We start from the raw sequence: 12,238 nt of genomic DNA on the forward strand, positions 1-12,238 counted from the left end.
TTCTTGTGCACTACAAAAGTATGCGTATTATCAGAAATCTTTATTGTTTAATGTATGACTTTTGACATATATTGGGCAGGTAAAATAAACTTTAAATAACTAGATGTCAAAACTACAATCTGTTATGTCAAAAGTATTGTTCCAGCTCATATTTAAAGTTGCTTTTTTTTTTTTTTGCATTTATAATCAACTCAGCACTGAGAAATCAATAACTACACAAAGTCAGATAGATGGGACACACATACACACTTGGACAATACATCTGAGGCATGAGGGTCGATGCTGATCATTAAGCAGACTCATTCTAAGGGCTTCTATGAGTAATGCTTGCCTCTTCCAGCTTGTATGACACATGTACTGGTGTGATCTATTTCTGATGGCTTTCACAGCTCCCTTTACAAATCCGCCAGGACGCCTCAGTGCGATGTGAATAGAGGAAAACGTGTGACCATAGCCGTGATATTTGCGCCTTTTTGAAGCGATATCTAGTGTTTTGCCTTTATTAAATGAATCCGAATGAAAACCGAGTAGCTCACTGCCGTCGTACTAATTCACAGCATTTTCAGCGTACGTGATCTTCAGCAGGTAAGGGTCTGGATGGTGTACAGAAATAGACATAAAGCAAAGAATATTGAATAAATAATCCCAGATTCACAAAATATCAACCACCTGTGTTCATTACTTTTCATGCCCTTATGAGCTCATCCCCACTAGAACCACTGCTGTGGACACAGGTGGTGTCATTTGAGGCTTTGAGGCTTTAGAGATTAGCCCTCAGGGTGGAGAAGGTAATTGGGCCGTGTGTATGCACAGAGGGAACGATACAGGAAAAAAAGTTGAACAACAACTTTTTATTCCTGTACGCCAATCTGACTTCCTTATTTATTTATCTTCCCTGTGTGTGACATATTCCTATATTCAAAAGGCATCAAACTAGTTTCTTTGTTTTTTATGTACTAGGATCAACTTTCCTCATTGATAGGAGTGAGATATCAGTGTCTGTGATGACTGTTTGATCAGACGGGTGATGGCCTACTTCTTTGAAGTGGATCAGCACATCTCCACTCCTCCTTTGACCAACCCAAATCGATACCTCACTGTGTCCATCTCTGCGTCTCATTCTTTTTTAAGATCGATCGATAGTGATTTAAAAAGGAAAAAAAGATAACCAGCATCTCGTCTCTTTTTCATCACTTACCTTCTCCGGCTAAAATCCGGCTTTTCGGACTGTCACACTGTGCCCGAGAGGGATCGATGTGCTTCCGATCCCACTGATCAAAGCTTCAGCAAATTATTCATTCATTATGGAATAACATCTTTCTCTCTTTACTGCTATTTCTTATTCTTGCTCAGTGTTTACATGAGCTCAAGAGGATGAAACGGCAACTTTCTTCACTCACCGTCTTTACTTTTGAATCATTATTTGTCACATTATTTGACATGAATTTGGAGGCAGGCTGCTTGGGTTTGGCTGAAATGAGAGATCTCCACAGCTGACTTAAGTCATTTCCATTTCCTGATTAGCCGAGGCATCAATCGACAATCTTATCTCCTCTACTGGCAGATGTTAGATTATTTTGAGTAATGATCCAATCCTCAGCTTCACATCCAAACTGCAATTGCTTTCCTGAAGCTCAGTGACCAGAGATGATGTGTCCACAGTGCCATCATTTTCCAATTCAAAGCCTAAGAAAAAAAACAACAACAACTGAAGATGACTCACTTCTCTGGCTTTGTCTTGAGACCTCATTACCCCATTTCTCACATCCCTGTTCTGCACCCTCTGACTGCTTATCCAGGTCAAGCATGTGTAGATGTGGGTCCTCACAAAACATTAATTAGGCGACCAGAGTGACAAATATATGTGCACTTGTCACCTGCAAAATGTTCTTTTTTATTCACGTATTATTATTTTTAAGGCTTTACAGTGTGAAAACCAAAGGGGGCTAATGCAGCTGATTAAAACATGATGCCGCATTATCTTTATTGGCTCACATTCATTTTTGAAATGGGGATGTTTTTACAGCGCTAATGATTGCATAATGTTCCAAAATTGAATAGTTGCATAATTGCCTTTTGTCACATCCCCTTGCTCTCGAAATGAAATATATTTTTCATTATCATTTCACGTGTATTACACTACATTAAGCCCTTGCCCTTAAGGTGATGTTTACAGATTAGATGTACTTGCTTGACATTTTCTGCTTTTCTCACACATTAAGTCTCTTTAACAGTGTGAGTAATAAGGTTTTCTCTCTGACTCCAGTGTTTCTGGACATTTCACTTGAATTCATTTTAATCTCACTTGAATTCAAACAGTCTGTTTATTCTATTTGTTCTTTGACTGGAGCAGAAGTGCTCAGCGGCTTCGCTCTGCAGCATCACCACGGAGGTGCTAAAGGTTTTGAATGCTACTGAGGACCTGATTGGTGAGGCGGGAGGCGAGAGCTACACCCCTTCTGAGTCTATGAGTGCTTCTCCCATATCCAGCAGCTCTGAGACCCGCAGGTTGGACCAGAGGCTTACCAAAATGGAGGAGAATGTAAGCTAGAGAGCACCTCCACCCAGTAGTTTTGCCTCCTGAATCAGTGGTGCTTATGGGAACTAAATGTTTTGCTCTTTTCTGTGCAGGTTTATCTTGCTGCTGGTGCAGTGTATGGCCTCGAGGGAGCACTGGGAGACCTAGAGCACTGCGCCCGCAGTATTAGCAGTGGGACAACAGACCAAGAGCTGGCCTTCCTGGAAGATCAAGTGGCTACCGCGGCTGCTCAAGTCCAGCAGTCTGAACTGCAGGTACTTCAGAGGATCGATGACTGTTTGCACACATCTTTATACTGCTAATCATATGTTATAGTCTTACTAAACCCTGAACAAAGATAAGAAGAACTATTACCTGAGACATCCTCCTTAAATTCTCTTGAAAAAAATCATCTTTTTGCTTTAAGATATCAAACATTGAGGCAAGAATATCAGCTCTGAAAACGGCTGGGCTGAACGTGACTGTCTGCAATCGCTTCTCCAAGCTCAAGCCAAAGTCTAAGGTACTCACTGGCCTTCCTGCACGCTTAATCTTTTGCAATTTGTTTTGTACTTTCAGGCCATATGTAATGTCTTTAAAGAGTATTGGTGTAACTGATGAACTTGTCTGTGCTTATATAGTAATGAATGGTTATTGGAATAAAGAAATGGTCAGATATGGTTGGTTTGTTGATTTTAATGAACTATAATAGATGAGCGATGGTAATATTCTCATTACAGCCTCAAACCCTGGACTCATCACGCCATCAGAGGAGGAAGCTTCCAGCGCCTCCACTAAAAGGTACCAAACGTGCCAATTTTGCTCACTTAGGAGAAATCTATTATGTTGAGACAAAGAAAAATGTGTTTATGCATTTTTTTTTTTTTAAAAAGATAAGATAAGATAAGATAAGATAGAACTTTATTAATCCCTCGGGTGGGTTCCTCTGGGAAATTCGACTTCCAAAAAGCACAGCAACGACCGAAGTTACAGTTACAGAATTGTTATATATATATATATATATATATATATATATATATATATATATATATATATATATATATATATATATACATACACGCACACACACACATATATAAATACAGAGACAAATATAAATAAAATATACAAAGGGGATAAATAGAATAAATAGGAATAAAAAATAAAAATACAAGTGAATTGCACATTTCAAGTATTGAGTCTATTGCACTGTTGACTATTTACAAAAAGTATTGCACAAGGTATTGTACAGTGAGGTGAAGAGGCACTACAGCTGAACTGAAACTAAACTGAACTAAACTGCGGACATATGCAGGGTACAGCCTTGTATATACAAAGTGTGAACGTGTATGCTTATGTACGCGTGTGAAACCGAGACACCTAGAGATGGGAACTGAGACAGAGGGGAGGGACATTTTTATTCGGCCTTAGTTAACATCTCACATTTTATGCTTTGTCCTAAAAGAAGAGAGAGGCCATTGAATGGATGTAAAAGTGAATACATTTGCTAAAAAGAGACTAAGTAACTGAAAAGCTCCATTAGATGTAAAGCAGCCAAATGGAAACACACACACAGTCCAGGGGGATAAGGCTGTTTTATCAACCAACTGTAAGTCTGTTCCTTTTCATATTCGTGAAAAGCCTCTTTCTGCTGCAGCTTTCTTTATTTTCTTTTTTGTCTCTCTTTTTTTCTTCACCGTCATCTACACAATGACTTTGATTCAGGGTGGCTTTTTAGCAAAGCTCCAAAGAGAGACAGCAGAAAGGACAATGGGTCAAACTCAGTGACCAAGACATTGATTCAGTAATTCCACCTTAGTGTGTTCCTTCTATCAGTCCATACAACGTGCTCCACATTTGTAGTGAAAATATACTGACATTTAGCTATACACCACCAAACCTTCTTGTTGCTTTGAAATGATCGTGAGGAAAAGCACTTTTTGATCCAATACAACATTATGGAATAAATATAAATGACTTGTTTAAACCAAGGTTGTGATGAAGCCTTTGCAACTGTGTGTACTACCCCCATCACGAACTATCAAAATCTGTCTTTTACCACTACCATGTCATAAATCTGCCAGTTTAGGACACTGAATTGTCTAATTACTCTAATGTGTACTGGAGACCCCACTCCTATTCAGGTTAGAGCCAGTTTGCAGAGCTCTGTGAAAGGAGTATACACGTTGTTTTATGAAACCTTCATTTTATCTGGTAGTTTCCAGAAACATGATTTATTGCTTAAAACAACAGTAGTTGAGAGTTTCATGGGAAAACACTGTGACATTCCGAAACCAGATGCTAGATGTAATTTCTCCAGCATGTCCTGCCCAGGGCCTCCAAGACATGCCCAAAACACCTCATGTAGAAAGTGCCGAGGAGACATCCTAGTCAGATTCCTGAACCACCTCAGTTGGTTCCTTTTGATGTGGAGGTGTAGCAGCTGTACAGTGAGTACCGCCTCAATGACTGCGCTCCGCACCTAATCTTACCTAAAGGAGAACCAAGACACCCTAAGGAGGATGCCCATTTCCTCTGCTTGTACTCACTATCTCACTTTTTCAGATCTAGGCTCAGGCTACCTCAACCTATCATGGCCGTCTGTCATGATAGGTTGGGGGTGAAGGATGGAGACAGGACAAAGGACATAAATACACATATATGTGATTTTTCCCAAAAAGTTGATTCTGTTCATCTGGATGTAGCACCATCGGGAAAACGATATATCCAGATGAACAGAATCAACTTTTTGGGGATTTCCTTACCTGGATGATTGAGCATGAATCAAGACACACGTGCTTTTCTTAAAATAAAAATGTGGCATTTATTCTCATTTCAGAGAAGTTGGAGCCAGAGCAGCAGGTTAAAGTATTTCGGCCATAGTGACAGTCAACAGTACAATGAGTCCCTCAGGGCTATTTTCAAGCCCCAGGGACAGGGGCTCTTCACATCCAGTGCCTTGACCCAGCATCTGCCTCTAGCTCCAGGCCAAGCAGGGGCCACCACCTGCCCTGTGTAACCCAACTCAGCACTCATTCCTCACACAAGCTCAGTACCCATCAGTTAAAGAGATCAAAGAAGACATCGCTGGATCTTTCTCTTTTAACAAGATCTATTTCATGCTGTTTTTCCTCCTTACTGCACACACATAGACTCACACACACACACACAGAAATATGTTATTTAACAGTCGGTTTCTCTGCCTTAAGATCTGCAAACACTCCTCATAAACCGACTTAAAAGAATATATATGTACAGATAAAGAAAAACTCAGTTTTCTATCTGTTTGCAAGAGTGTTGTGAATTAATGTGCAGTGAAGCTGTGGAAAATCATAAGAAAATTTGTGTGATTCAGTGTCCTGAAAAGAGGCTGAGCCATGTTTTATACTGCATCGTCTTTGTCACCATGAACCAAGAAATGTTACGGGGGATTTATTCAAACTGTTTTGTTTTTTTGATGATTGTCAATATCCACCCGCATATAGCTATCAGATGGTAATCACCAAATGGGGATGATTGTAACCTTCAATATTTTACTGATTTATACAAATCACAAGCAGACCAGAAAAGAGTTGGAAAAAAGAGCTGTTTAGATGTTCAAAGTATCACGTCACCAGTGTTTTGGTTTTGTTTGGGGGAGGTTTTGTCCGTTGCACCATGTGCTTGATGACTATAAAGGAATAGCACATTGAGAAACTGTAGCTGAGAAGAAATTAAGCTAGTTAAAAGACCAGGTCAACATGTTGGAAATATAATCATTTAATTTCTTGCTGTGACCTAAGTAACTTAGTCCAGCCACTGTCAAGGCAAACTGTCAAACTTGTATCAAGAAAAAAGGAGAGGTCAAATTGAGAAATGGGCAGCTAATGATAATCCGAAACCGAAGGGAGCTGGACAGAACCAAGCTCACCGCTTCCTCCTTTTTTAGTCTCTCAGCTAAGCTAAGCATCCATTTGCCATGCTGACATTTCACTGGTGAGGAGTGTGTAAATTTATTTAGGAAAGAAAAAGCTGATTTGTAGATACATTCACATATTGGAAATTGTGGGTTACAACATTTAAATAGATCAAAATTAAAAAAATAGTTTGCATGGAGCATCCATCCAGCTTATCCGGGGGAACACCTGGATAAGCTGGTGGAGGTGGCTGGGGCGAGGGAGGTCTGGGCCTCTCTGCTTAGGCTGCTGCCCCCGCGACCCGGCCTTGGATAAAGCAGATGAAGATGGCATCCATCTGACATTCAAGTTGGGTCTGAAAATCCTCCTCCGTGACATATGTAGTTTCTCCAACGCAAAGCCATTCTTCCTCCTCCCTGTCACTTTCTTTGTTTACTTTTAAACGTTGTGGCCTTTTATTTAAGGAGAAAGAAAAGAGTATTTTCATGTTTTCCCTTTACCGGGGTCACGTCTGATCTTTTGTGTTGCATTCAAAGATTCTTGTAAAGATTTTTACATAAGAAAGTCTGACGGGCTATATAACAAATGCCATGAAACCATGATTTTGTTACGAGCAATTTATTTTTGTACTGAACGTTTTTATGCAATACCACTGAAATAAGTACTATTGCAAATTAAAGGCTTTATTCTCTCCTCAAAGGAACCCACCTCAGTCAGTCCTACCAGACTCTCTTATGTGTGATGACTCAAATTGCTTTCAGTGTAAGCTTGCATTTACCATTCGATGTTCTGCCAGTAATGACGATGGTAAATGCTTTGAAAACACAGGTGATGAGAGGCACACTTGTACTCCTTAAACACGAGAATACTGCCTTTCAGTTTTGGGAGATTTTAAGTTAGCCATGCATACAGTTATCAGAGTTCTTGCTTTGGCTCCAGCTTAATAAGAGCATGTTTGGATTCTCTGATAGTGTTTGAAAGGTGTGATGATCTTCTGTATGAATGCTCTGCCCCTTCTATTAGTGACCTTTTCATCCCCAGCCTTTCGCATCTTGGGTTTGCACATTGATCTTGTATTTTTTGTCAATCTTGTTCTCCAGAGGTGTTGATGTAAAAAAGAGCATGTTTCTGGCTTTATCAAACTGATGAAAAATGTCTCTCTAAGAAGCACAGCCACAAGGGTCCAATCATCAGTGTCCTGTATTTTTCTAATGTGAAAAAAATAATAAAAAAAGTAACAATATCTCATTGCAGAATTTGTTAATATACTATATGTGTGAAAAACATGGATATGATATGATAATGTGTTTATTGCCCAATCATAGTTGACAAATCGTTCAGTGTTGTGCAAGAGACTGTGTATAATTGTCATGACTTGTGAGGCTGGATTTGCACAGGACGTCTCGTTGGTTGTTGGAACAGTGTCGCGGATACTGAGAAGTGATGAGATTCTCCCAGAGCTAAAAACAAATGTTGCTTTTGTTCCTGTTTAAATCCAGTGTGAACGACTATGAAGAGGTTCACTGTGCACAGCTCCACAGGCGGGCCATTCACTTTTATGTGCAATTGTTTGTTGCAATCCATACGATATGTTGGGGAAATTATTAACAAGCAAAAAAAGAAAAAAAATGCAGATTCTCTATGTGCCACAGTACTCTGAGAAAAAAATGTATTATGAAATAAATAAAATTCGCAAACTTAAAATTGTGTTTTGTTTGCTTGTTTTTTCAAAGAAAATGTTTGCCTTCACACTCACGAAAGTTACAAGCAAGGTTGTCAACAGATATAATCATGACATCCTGATTTATTAATCAATGTAGAGTGCATTTTTATGTACAGACATGGGTGAGGCTCATAACAGACACAAGAGAAATATAATTATGAAGACGTGTATATAGTGTCGATTTTTAAAAAATGACAAACGAAAAATAAAACGGAGTTTTTGGATGTGGGGAGGAGAGCACATCACGGTAGCCAATCACCGTCCTCCCCGTCGAGCACTTTTCCAAGGTTCTCCTTGTTTCTCAGGCTGCTGAGCAGCAGCTCCAACGTCCTGACGACGGGCATCCCATCGCTGCCCAGAGCCTCCAGACTGCTGTGCCTCTTCCCAAAGCGCCCAATGGGTCTCACCCCACGCCCCACATACCAGAATGGATCTATCTCTGGACCTGGAAACCAAGCAGAGACAAGTTTATCAGTGCCACATAAAGCAAGGGATCCATACAAGATGTTAACAGCTATGTTTGAAAACAGAATAAATATTTAGGAAAGTGGTGGTTAAATATTCTGTTAGTGGACGGACTGTGAGGACAAATACTACTATTACAGCCACAAAACGGCATGATTTTGCCTTTTCCCCCCTCCCTTTTTTAAAAAAATTGTCTTTTAGTGGCTATCCTTCAGACCTAAAACAATGGTATTCTGATATATTACCATGTAAAGTCTGAAAGCCTTTCAAATTAACTGCCAAATATGTTTTCAGTCTTTAAACAACTCCTGAAACGCATGAATGCTCACATCTGTTCAGAACGTTTAGTGTGCAACAACACAGAAGGCCGATCAACAGTATTAATAAATTAACAAATGCGTTTCTATCAAAACATTTAATTCAGTAACAAAATATCCAGCGTGGGGAGCCAGTATTAGTACTCCAATAATGACACAACCACATACTGAATTTACATTTGATGGCTGGTGGAAGGTGAAACCCGGTTAGCATTTCCTCACTCTGAATTAAACAGTGTGTAATTAACCAAATCAGTTTAAAGTCTAATAACAGAAAGTCTCCTGGTTACACTGACAGACAGCATATCTTTAAACTTAATAACTGGAAATAAAGATTTCAATGGATATAATAGGATTATTAAGAAATAATTACATTAGATCTATTGAATTCCATATACTCAGACACACACTTTATTAAATTGTGGTTGATTTAATAAAGTGTAATAGCCTATTTAGCTTTCTTTTTTTTCTTCTTCTTTTTTTCTTTTTGAGCGCGTAAATCCCATCTGATCCTTATCGGGAAAGTCAAATCGGAATGATTTAAAGAAAACGGGTCTTACTTCTGTTGTCTACATTATGAACAATGTGGAAGTCGTGCTCCACTGTGGTGCTGTGAGCGCGGCTGAAGCTGGAGGAGAGAAGGAGGAGAAGCGCCAGAGCTGCGGGCAGCCAGCGGCTCGTCAGGACGCAGTGCCGGACATCAGCCGCTCTCACGGGCAGCATGCTGCGGTGTCGCTCAAGGCACTAAAGACAGGACGCAGTTATAAGTAACTTATCACTTTTGAGAAGACACTGAAAACAGGAGCTATTCGCAAAACCAAGAAAAGACAGAGCTTGATAAAACTGTTGTGCCTTTTTTGCGCCCAATAGTAAAACTTAACGAAAGACCGTTTCAAGTAGGATTAAGTCTTTTAAACCTCGGGACTAATCACTGAAACTGTAATCTGAAAACTTGAATTTCATAATTCTTAATGATGATAGAAACTTTGTGATGGTTATAAATCAGAGATCCTTTGGGATTATGTGCAGGTTGAAATAGTATAATTAGCCGCAATTAGCACAACTGTAGTTATTAAAAGCAAAGTAAAAATATTTGCATTTTGCGTTAGACATGCAAAATGCAAACCCCAAATGGTAAATACTTACCCTGAACTTTGGTAACAGGCTGAGGTCAGTTGGTGGACGTCTTGAGTCTTTATTGTTGGCAGGTGTGCCCCAGCTTATATATATCTCCATGCTGCCCATGAGGCTGTTGGATGATGAATCAAGAACGTCAGTCAGCCACAGTGATCCCAGACTACTGGATGCATCACCCTTCCTCTGCTCCTCCCACTCTTTAAACCCCCACTCATCCTTTTGAGAATGGAGGTTTGCTTTCAGAGTTTCCCTGACGTCTGTCACGCAGCAGAGCAGTCCATCAGCAAGTCAATGACATGCAGACACCTTTAAATTCATGAACATGGGGAGACCCACCAGCCCAAGTAGGTCTGTGAGACAATGAACCGGAGCTTTGGTGGGCGTTTTATGATTAGCCTTTCATCAATCAGCTTGATAGGGACTGGGTAGCACACCATCGGCTTCTGCAAAATGCTTCTTGGTTAAGATGTCTTCTCACAAGCTTTTGGAACTTCAGTGATTCATGACGGGCGCTGAAAAGTCACATACACTCACAGTGCTACACATGAGGAAGAAGTAAGTGGAAATATGCTATATTTGCCACTGGTAGGTACTGAAAGGTGACAGTGAATCACAAGTGAGATGCTATGCATGGTGAGGAGAGATTTTCAAATGTATTGAGGTGTAAAGCTGCCTTGGGGCCCAAACCAGCATCTGTGCAAGTCAAGAAACTGTAACACAAACTGCTTTGAAGGTGTGCCTAACAAGCAGGTGTACTTTATTCAAACCAAAAAAATACATCTGTAATTTTTGTCAGTTATGTTACAGTATGCATCCATTCAAATGCACATCAAATAATTATTCAACTCCATCTAAAACTACACAGACTATCACTGATAGCACGTGTTTATGTTCATGTACACAACTCCACCCTGCGGCAGCACTTTTGTGCCCCTCCTACCGATTAGAGCAGCCATAATTGCGTCATGGCTGAGATCAGATTGTATGTTGCAGAGTGTGGCTGCAGTAATGAGAAGATAACAACCTGAGGATGTGCAATTGCAACACAACGTGGAAAAATCCATAAATAATGAAGCAAATTAGATTTATGACAGGGAACCCTTATTTGCTGGTGTCACCCTTGGATGCATTTTGCAGACGAATACATTTAAAAAGGGCACAGAAAAATGTTCTCAGTTCCTTGTGTGCAATGTTTTATCTCACTGCTGTGATGGGTGTTAGCATTGTTTTCTCCTGCCCAGATAATTCCAGCTGCACATTTTCCTGCCTGAAAGCAAAAACACACGACATTTAAACTTTTCTCTCGTGACTGTGGGGTCATAGGTCCCCGAATAATTGCTGATTAGCTTTCTTTGTGTTATAGAAGTATTGATCAAGTCACAGCACCAGGTAACCAGCAGGGCTTCCTTCTCCATGACATGCTATGAATAATATAGCTGAAAGATCAAGATATGTTAATTATTTATAAATGGCAACCAAGTGGAGCCAGTGGCCTAGTGGCCTAATGGACAAGGCACCAGACTCCGGAGCTGGGGATTGTGGGTTCAAGTCCCACCTGGGTCAAGAATACATGGGGATCAATAGGGTTAGTAATTTAAAGCAGGTTGGCACAGGCTCCTAACCCTACTGATAAAGTCCTCCCTGTTGTGATTCATGCTACACTTAAGTAAGTTTTCTTTAATGTAGTTAAACATCTTTACACTGGCAAAAACGGGAGTTTGTCCCACTTGAGATCAAAGAGGGTTGAATGTGGCATACCATGTTGGGTTCGATCTCCCTGATCAAAAGCATTTCTCTTCTTTCCTACATTGCTGACACACTATCCATGATCTAAAGCGTGTGAGGATGAGACAACAGGAGGTATTTGCCTTGCATCTTGAATTCAGAACAAAGGCCATTTATATAGACAAACATTCTACATCCACAAACCTTACACACAGACAGCTCAGGGGGCGAAAAGGACATTAAAAAAAGGACACAAAATTTTTATTTTTGTGAGGACATGAATATTTTAAAAGTAAACCTTTTACGAAAGGTCACTGTTGAATAGATGGCTGGTAAATGTTTTCTGTTGAATGTCACAAAAGCCATTTTCAGGCCATCAGATGAGAGCAATGGACCAGAGAGGCCCAGAGGCCTAATGGACAAGGCACCATCCTCTGGAGCTGGTGGTTGTGGGTTT

The 12,238-nt window shown here is 40.1% G+C and overlaps 2 protein-coding genes across 3 annotated transcripts in view; one reads left to right on the top strand and one right to left on the bottom strand.

Moving 5' to 3' along the window:
* The window catches only part of myripb (myosin VIIA and Rab interacting protein b), a 128,360-nt gene extending 120,191 nt beyond the window's left edge, over positions 1 to 8,169 (top strand). For both annotated transcript variants that reach the window (XM_080866005.1, XM_080866006.1), the window contains 5 exons: positions 2,354 to 2,542; positions 2,632 to 2,793; positions 2,946 to 3,041; positions 3,259 to 3,319; positions 5,358 to 8,169. In XM_080866005.1, coding sequence (XP_080722131.1) covers positions 2,354 to 2,542; positions 2,632 to 2,793; positions 2,946 to 3,041; positions 3,259 to 3,319; positions 5,358 to 5,401 — 552 coding nt within the window. In that variant the 3' untranslated portion in view covers positions 5,402 to 8,169. The remainder of the gene's footprint in view (positions 1 to 2,353; positions 2,543 to 2,631; positions 2,794 to 2,945; positions 3,042 to 3,258; positions 3,320 to 5,357) is intronic.
* Positions 8,170 to 8,318: 149 nt separating this feature from the next.
* On the bottom strand, positions 8,319 to 10,205 carry prlh2 (prolactin releasing hormone 2). Its single transcript, XM_080866007.1, has 3 exons — positions 10,066 to 10,205; positions 9,480 to 9,663; positions 8,319 to 8,582 (listed from the first exon to the last, which is right to left on the bottom strand). The coding sequence occupies exons 1-3, from the start codon at positions 10,162 to 10,164 to the stop codon at positions 8,380 to 8,382; spliced, it is 486 nt and encodes a 161-aa protein (XP_080722133.1). The 5' UTR covers positions 10,165 to 10,205; the 3' UTR covers positions 8,319 to 8,379.
* Between the last annotated feature and the right edge of the window lie 2,033 nt (positions 10,206 to 12,238).

Source organism: Rhamphochromis sp. 'chilingali' (genome assembly GCF_963969265.1).
Source record: "Rhamphochromis sp. 'chilingali' genome assembly, chromosome: 18".
Classification (NCBI taxonomy): Eukaryota; Metazoa; Chordata; class Actinopteri; order Cichliformes; family Cichlidae; genus Rhamphochromis; species Rhamphochromis sp. 'chilingali'.

Excerpts from the sequence above, each read along its gene's own strand:
- prlh2 (XM_080866007.1), bottom strand. The coding sequence starts at position 10,164 with ATGGGCAGCATGGAGATATATATAAGCTGGGGCACACCTGCCAACAAT. Across the intron at positions 9,664-10,065 it reads GCCTGTTACCAAAGTTCAGG|TGCCTTGAGCGACACCGCAG; the intron begins GTAAGTATTTAC and ends TCCTGTCTTTAG. Across the intron at positions 8,583-9,479 it reads TCATAATGTAGACAACAGAA|GTCCAGAGATAGATCCATTC; the intron begins GTAAGACCCGTT and ends CTTGGTTTCCAG.